This window comes from Falco punctatus (assembly GCF_963210335.1).
Source record: "Falco punctatus genome assembly, chromosome: 1".
In the NCBI taxonomy this organism is placed as follows: Eukaryota; Metazoa; Chordata; class Aves; order Falconiformes; family Falconidae; genus Falco; species Falco punctatus.
The window spans coordinates 98,812,618-98,821,040 of record NC_137580.1 but is presented as its reverse complement, the minus strand read 5'-3'; the positions used below and the strand labels follow the sequence as shown (position 1 = coordinate 98,821,040).

At 49.6% G+C, this 8,423-nt stretch overlaps 1 protein-coding gene across 1 annotated transcript in view; it reads right to left on the bottom strand.

Moving 5' to 3' along the window:
* Positions 1–5,298: 5,298 nt before the first annotated feature.
* Positions 5,299–8,423, bottom strand: part of PITPNB (phosphatidylinositol transfer protein beta) — a 35,507-nt gene continuing 32,382 nt past the window's right edge. The window contains exon 10 of the mRNA XM_080405904.1: positions 5,299–7,237. Within this exon, the coding sequence (XP_080262030.1) occupies positions 7,187–7,237 (51 nt within the window). The 3' untranslated portion in view covers positions 5,299–7,186. The remainder of the gene's footprint in view (positions 7,238–8,423) is intronic.

Below are 8,423 nucleotides of genomic sequence, written 5' to 3'. Positions count from 1 at the left end.
TAGCCTAAGCACAGCAGGAACTGAATCCATTTCACTTTTTAGAAGCGCTATGGAAATACAACACAAATCCTTCACAGCCATTTTTCTCCCCCTCTTACTGTTTCACATGGTCAGTGAGAGTCCAGCCAGAACAACTGCTTTTCAGCAGGTGGTTAAATAATCCTCAATAAATCGTCAAAGAGATTTGTGCCATCGCAGCAAACTGTAAGGTCAGGCCCTTGCAATTCCAGCGTTCCCTGTGCCCGTGCTCCCACTCTGGCACATGCCCACATGTGGAAACCTCCTCCCATCCCCCTTCCCTATTGTGCATCTCTCAGAGGCATTTATTTGTACACTTCCATGTGGTCTGGTGTCCTAAGGGAAACAAAGGTGTTGAACTTCTATCGATAGGCACCTTGTTGAGTTATATGTAGTTCTTTTAGCATGTTTCCATTTTCTTCCTTGTAGCCCAAATCAGCACAGAGGTTAAGGACAGTTTAAAAAGCATTTACAGTTGCTCCAAGACTCTGTCGCTGGTTCAGGAGACTGGGAAAAAGTCCTCGAGACACAAACTGGTGACCTGACAGACGAAAGGGCTCTAATACCTATCCTCAGCTCACAGGGGTTTTGCTACATCAAAACAAAAACTTTGCAGGAGGCTGCATCCTCCAGAGGTGAGGAGGCCAGGAGCCTTGCCTCGTACTGGAAAATTTCTGAGTTTTCCTCTGAAACACAAATTTCCAGCGCCTGGGGAAAAAGCTTTATGAAATACATTTTTTAAGGGAGACCGACGGGCAGGGAAGTGCCGGCAGCTGCTCACGGTCCCTTGTCCCTCTGGAGCCCCAGGACAGCAGGAACCTTCGCCGTGGCTGCTCTCCCCGTCTGACGCCAATGCACCTGCTGGGTTCAGCCGCGACGGCCCCCAGCAGGCCCCGGTGCTGGTGTCGGTGCCGTGGGCTTGGCTCATGCCTGGGCGCCCGAGGCAGGTCGGGCGGTGAGTGGGCACGCTGTCTCGGTGGAAGCGCAGTCCCTCCGTTCCTCGGGCACACGCAGGCAGCCCCGCTCAAATGCCTGCGCTGCCCCGTGACTGTGGGATCAACCGTCCCGTGCAGACGGACCCCGGGAGGGCAGGGAATGAGGTGGGAGATACGGGGAGGGGGAAGCTCCCCCGGGACCCACCACACATGGGCAGCGGCTCATTTGGAGCCATTTTCTCCTCAAGTTTAATTAAATGCTGGGGGGGTTCTTTCTTGCTTAGACTTTGTCAGCTTGGCGCTTCACGCCCGCATCCCTGCCCATCCCGTGCCAGTTTTTCACGGTGGTGCCAGAGGGCCAAGGCCGGTGCTGCAGGCACAGGCAGCGTGCGGGTGGCGGTTCCGCAAGGGCCCAGCAGACAGTGTCACCGCTCCCGCCACAGCACTTGTGTACACCAAGGAGTGACACCACCGAAGTAATGTTCAGAGGGGCTCGGCTTTTTTTTTCTTTTAAAGAAGCTAAAAACAGGGGGAGAAACAACAAGTAACCAAGTGACCTGGCACTAAGCCCCACCGGTCCTGCCAGGAGATCATCTCGGTGCCCTCGGCACCTTCACCCAAAGGGGAAACAGGCGGTGCAGCCTGCCCCGCTTGTTCACAAAAATGGTGGAATAGTTGCTCCAAAGAGTGAAGAGGAGGAATAATTATGCTTTAAGTACAGATGCTCACCTCTGGAAATGCAGATTTGGTGGTGATGGACCCATCAAAACGGGTGACGCCAGAGTCAGAAATCCCCAAGCGGTGGGAAGCGTGACTGTGCTCACCCCTGCCGGTGGCGTGCGACACAGGGGAGCCAGAGCACCGCCAAGTAGATGATGGAGCTCCTAAATACAGCTGAATCAACTGAGTTTGGGGAAATTCATAGTAAGTTGTCTTACTGGAGACGTTTTCAGACTGCTCAGAGAGCACTTACAAAGGCATTAGGCTGGAAAACCCAACACACCCAAAATCCCAAAACACAAATCTCAGCAGATTTTTTTTTCCCTGACGTTTCCCAGTCCACACATTAAGGCAAAAGATGGAAAACACTCCCCTTTCTTTTCAATGATTAAAAAAAATCCTCCAGAAAAAAACAAATCCCTTAGAAGTCCCTTTTAGACCACACTTATGTGCAGCCAAGTGATGGATTTAAAAGGTTACTGCTGGAATATGGTTCACAGCAGTCTACTGCAGTGAATAAATATCACGTTTACATATCCATTATAACAAAACTATGTTGCACTTCCATTACTTCATGTTGGTTTGCCATCTGGAAGCTAAACAAGCTGTGTAGTAAAAATAAAATAATTCCATTTTGCATTTACCAAAAGGAGCCATACAAGTTTCAATTTATAGCAGGCGATTACGGAACCTTAGCAGGCAGAAATCTGCCCTCAGAGAGTGGAGCCGTGCCCACGTGGGAGGGCAGTTAACAGAGCTACGAGGGCTCCGCCGTGCCAAGCAGCCCTTTGGAGAACCCATCTCACATGGCAGCATCGGTCCGGAGACCGGCCTGGAAACACGTTTGTGGGAAACTCGCCCCGCTCACCCTGAGCAGGCTGCACGCAGAGCCAAACGCCGTCGGAGCCACCAAGCACTGCTCAGCTTGTGTCATGTTCAGGCTTTGTGTCACGTATTCAGAAACTCCCCGAGGTAGGGGCGCTTCCTTGCTCTGAGCCTTCCACCAAGAAAAAACCCCGTGTGAACAGCGCTGCCCATCACCATGTGCCTGCCCAAACCCCAGGTCCCTGAAGGCAGGGGTTGGGGTGTCACCAAGCCCAGAGCACGCAGGGCTCTCCCCAGCCAGGCTGGGGCTCGGTGCCTCCCTCCTGCTGCCCCCGCGGGACCAAACACCCCAACTTTACACGCTCCTGCTCCCCCAACACCGAGCGACAGCTGTGAATTGCCCAGGCACCCAGATGGAGGGGGTCTCCGTGCACCCGCTCCTGCCCCAGTGCCACCCGCAAGGAGCTTTACCTGCTGCTGGCTGCAGGTTGCCAGCGCCAGACCGGGGATGGAGGCACCTGCATCCTTCTTCCTATCTGACATCCAGCCCTTTGACTTCTGTTCAGGTAGAACAAGCATCCTTCCTGCTGACACACTCACTGCTGAAAGCAGAAAACCAACAGTCAATTCTGAACCGTTTTCTTGCTGCAGCTGCCAGCCAGCCCGCTCCCCACACCGAGCATCAGGGCGAGACCCTCTGCCCCCTTCACCCACGGCTGCAGAAAGATGCTGTGCCTCTGCGATACCTCCCTGGACTAATGCATCACTCCCAGCATCCCGTAACATGCACCCATCGTATGTCCCAGAGCTCAGGGGTGACAGCAGCTCCTGCTCCGGCTGCCCCCACCATGCTCCGCGTCCCTCGGCCGTTCTGCAGCCAAGCAGCAGCCTCTGCGGTCGGGGGGGCAAACCCCCAGCGCTGCTGCTCAGCAGGGACAGGCAGCAAACCCAGTGCCAGCAACCTCGACAGCAAGAGCTCATGTGCAACGAGTGCTGAGAAGAGGGGGAAAGAAGACAGGAGTAAAGCCTTGTTGCAGGCAATGCCGAGCAGCAATGCCGATGCCGGTTTAACTCAAACTTTCATCAAAAAAGGCTGAAAGCTGGGACCCGAGAGGAAAAGTTACTGTTGTAAAGTAAAAAGTAAAGCTGTTGTAAAAACTGCAAAGTGCCTTGCAATCACCAGCCGCTGCTCTTAAGCCTTTCTGTAATTTATCAGTTCCATGATTGCACAGACTGCTTTTTTCCTGCCACAATTCTGATCGTTTCTTCCTCACTACAGCAGTTACGTTATTTTAAAATACTTGACAAAAAGACTAGGTCGTTCCTGGGATGCTCCGTTACAAGAAGACTGAAGCCAGGGAGGGGAGGCCAGAGCCAGCTTCCAACGGGACACCGAGGCAAGCTTCAGTCCTGTACGTACCAAACACAAAGGCTCCTCCTGTTCCACCCTGCAGCTCTCGCAGCACTTTCTGGGGCCTGATCAGGGAGCGAGAGGACCTCGCGCTACCCAAGAATGACTACGTCTTTTCAAAAAAGCTTTTAAAAATCACAGATGCTCTCTGAAATCCAGCACCTTCAGCAGACCAGCAGCGCACGATCTATTTCTCATTTTCTCATCCCCTGGGACGATGGTTTTAATCAGCATTAGCAAGCTCCTGCTCCTCATCTTGAGGCCTTACCGGGAGACGTAGCCCATTGGAGATGCATCCCACCAGCAATGCAGCTGGGGAAGGCCAGCGCTGCTGGGCAGCAACCCCAACCCCAACACCCACCCCCCCGGCAGCCCCTTCCCCACCCAGCCGCCCTGCTGCCCTCCCCGTGCTGGCCTGGGAGCCACCAGCCTGCGAAGCAAGGGCAGCCTGCCGGCGGGAGCCGACAGGGCAGAGAATGGGATCAGCTGGGCAGGGACCCCCGCATCAGCACCCACCGCCTGCAACCCTTTCTCCCATCCAGACTCCAGCTCAGGCGCACTGAGCGGCTTCACCTCCTGCCTGGGACTACCGCAAGCACTCTGGTACCCAACAGCCACCCGGTGCCACCCGATGAGACAGCTGCCTATGCTAATTTTATATTACTTAATCCATTTCTAATTATTTCTCCGAAAGTCTGTTCTGAAGCCTTGCACATCACCGACACCAGACTGAACGTGCCGCCTGGAATTGCGCAGCCGTTCCCCCGCACGCCATACATACATATTCCATACTCACATGATCTTACCCCAGCTTGAAAGGTTTCTCAGCCATCCTTGCCAAGAGACACACAAATTTATGTGCTGCTCCCTCAGGTTATGCCAGAGCGGCTGTTCGCTCCGGAGGAAACCGTGCTCGGACAGCCGCCTCCGCACCGGGCAAGGTGAGCTCCGCACCTCCATCCTGTCCTCTCCGCACAGCAGGACCATCCTCTCAGCGCAGGGGCAAGATGCAGAATCAGCAGCAGCTGTAACAGACGAAGACGGCCACAGGCAGAGAGCTGCTGCAGACTGAGAGCATCAAACGCCAAGTGTCTGCATAATCGTCAGCCCGGCACGTTAAGGTAGGCAGTCATGATACACAACAAAAGCAAAAGGATCTCATCCTCTTCTAGATAGTGGCACGGTTCCAGCTAAATACGCGTTGTTCAGCTTAGAGTCCTGAAACAAAAGAAAAATCACAAGCAGCCCTTCCCCCCCCCCGCCAGGTTTGAGCTCACGGCCGCCAGAGCGCATCCTTAGAGGACTTCCAACCTTCTCACACAGCTCAATAAAACTAAATGCCAGCTCATTAGCGAACTGCAAATACTAATACCTAAGACAAGAGACAGAGCATTTTATGATCAAATTTATTTAATTAAATTTCATTGACTGTTTTACTGTAGGTCACACCAGAGACTGCCAAAGTAAACTAAACATTTTACATTCACTACAAGATTCTCTCAAGTTTTCACTAGTCCAAAAACATGAAAGTTGTAGGGTCCCTTTCCCTCAGTTTGCGTTATGACTCACATCAACGGCAGCGGGATTCGCATTCCAGCGCTGAAGAGAGAACCGAGCCCTTGGGTTCCAGGTGTGCAACAGCCCTCCTGGCTGCTCACACCTGTCAAATGGTACGTGTGCATGTATGCGTGCGCATCTCTCTATGTACATTTACAAAACCAACCTCCTGATGGTACAGAGGACAAAACCATTTAACTACCAATCCAGAAAGGAAAAAAAAATAATTAATTTCGCAACACAGAGGGTGGGAGGGTGCAATTACACCAGAGAGGGACAGATGCCCGCATGCTGGCAGACACATCAGCGCCTGGCACTCACAGCAGACAGGCGTGCAGGCAGGGCGAGTTGCACGGCAGACCTGGCCCACCCTGGAAGTTTAGGAAGATTTTGTCACTGACTGTAATGAAAATCAGATCACTCCTCTTGTAAGCAAAGTAGGTCCAAAATGATGTCAAAGTACTTGGAGGTATGTGAGATGATGAAGATGGAAGCTTAAGCAAGGTTCACCCCACTGAGGCTTCTGGGGATGCTGGGAGGAAACCAGGCATTAATATAACTTTATCTAACTACTGTTTTTAAAATAATTGTTTCTGATCTAGCAAGCATTTTGATAATATACATCTATGATATGCTCTGAATAGTTCCTTAAAAAATGCTGAAGACATTTCCCCTATTTGAGAATTATCTACAGGAGGTCTTTATTATACCATCTTTTCTTTTACGTGTCTACTCCTAACAAATATCAGAGAAATATGTCAGATGCTACAATTTAAACTTTCATCATATCTGAAAGTATACATCTCTTTTAAAGTGTATTTTCAACATGAAAAGAGCTAAAAATCACAATTATATCCCATTGCGTAATGTGTGTGAAATCAAGACCATTTGCATAGCTTCCAAAGTGAAACTCTGGAGAACAGCGATTTCATTAACAGGAAGCATCACTTGAGGGAAGGGCTACCATTGCCCTCCACGTCCACAGATACACTTGAAATAGTCTACAAGTATTGCCAGTATCTTTGTCTAAAAAAGCCAGCTTCTGGAAAATTTCAAGTTGCATTTATTTTATAAATCACAAGCCATTTTTCCTTAATCTTGCCAATTTTAATGAAGAAAAAACATTAGCAATTCAATGTACAAAAGTCCAATAAAACACGATTTTTTTTCTTTTAAATCAGTGAATGGGTAAAGTTTGGGTTAAACTTACTCAACAGTAAAAGTCTTCCAATTTCCACTAATAGAAATTTTTTTTTCTGATTTGACTATAGGATAATGACAACCCAGAAATAAATAGCTATAAATACATTCATTGTTCCTATTCCAAAAATAACCACATAGGGAAGACACAAAACTGAAATTAACTTATTTGAATCTGTTTCTTTACAATGAGATATGGGGCAAGTTATAGCAGAGTGACTCAAGACAGGAAAAAAACACAAGTAGGGAATAAATTGGTCCAGTATTGACATTCATGAAACATACCAGTTAGCATAATTCATCCTTTAAATGACATTACTCAGTTGATTTTTATTTGCTTCGGGTATACATAATGAAAGCAGTTTCCTTTGAATCTTTGCTGAGGACAGGTATAGTACCCTGGAGACACTGTAACAACCCCCTTCAGTATGCATGTGCGTATATATAATTATATACAAATAATCATGCATCCACACACACATTTGTATATCAACACTGCATGTGACGGTTAAATCCATCATCATTCATCATTGGCAGCACTTGTTCCTCTGACTTGGCCTTGATTACGTAACTGTGGAGAGAGAAAATACATAATTAAGCATTAATAGTTTCCTCAAACGGCAAATTCCAAACAGGCAGTTTTATTATTCTCCAAGAAAAGTAGGGCAGAGCAGTCAAAACATCACCAGGACTGAGCAAATCACACCAAAGCAATGCAAGACTCGTTAGGGAATCTTAATTTGGGTGCTGTGCTCAGTGGCAGACAGCAGCTCCAGTCCTCGAGGAGCCCCACGCTAATCAGCAGGATTTTAAAAACGCTTTGGCTGGGGACCCCATCTGCAGCATTAAAACAGTCACGGCGGGAAACACCCCCAGCGAAGTACTGGACACGAGCACTCAAAAGCTGGCAACTCAGGGACAACCCGTTTCCTGCAGTAACAGTTTTAACACAATTTAGTAACAATTTATAAATATCTGGGTGGAACTGAATTTCAGGGACTTAACAGGCTTTGACGACGACAGTCCATGGTTTCCCTAAATTACACGGACCAAGTCCACGTATCACTTTGCTGCCGGGTGTGCAGCAGAATGATGCTCGCCGACTTCTCTGATCTGTGCCCAGAAGACTACCTGTGGGCTTCAGAGCTCAGTGCCAGCAGTGACACCAACAGGTCACGCACAGCGGGCTTCTGCGCTGGGTAAGCAGGCAGGACCAGGGGAGGTGGCCAACACCGCAGGCGTCCTGCCACCGCACGAGCGCCCCCAGCACAGGAGGTTCTCTTGTGCACCCTGGACACCAAGGGTCATCTCCACATGTTGATCACCACAAGGTTATCAAACAGGAGGGAGGTAAGGCCCAGAAGTGTTATCTGGATAATGTCCATTCAGGTGATTTCTGCCAGCAACTCCCATCCATCAGAACATTAATCACTTTTCTCCTTTTCCATCCAGCAGTTGACTTACACAGCTTGATTTGCCTCAGAACCTACAGAGAACTCCTCTAGACGTCAGCAGCCAAAGTGCCTCGAACGGAACCCTTCTTACGCATCTAAACGTAAAATAAAACTGTGAGCTACCACATAAAGAACCTATCACGCTGTTGGTTAGTAAGAGAGAAGTAATAACCTACATGACCAGGACCGCCTTTCCCTGGCCAGGACCAGAACCAGCCTCAAGCTACAGCTGAGGGTTTGTCTGGAGATGGGGGACACAGTGTTTCTTTTTGGGAAGGAACACTGGGAACTGTATAGCAGCTG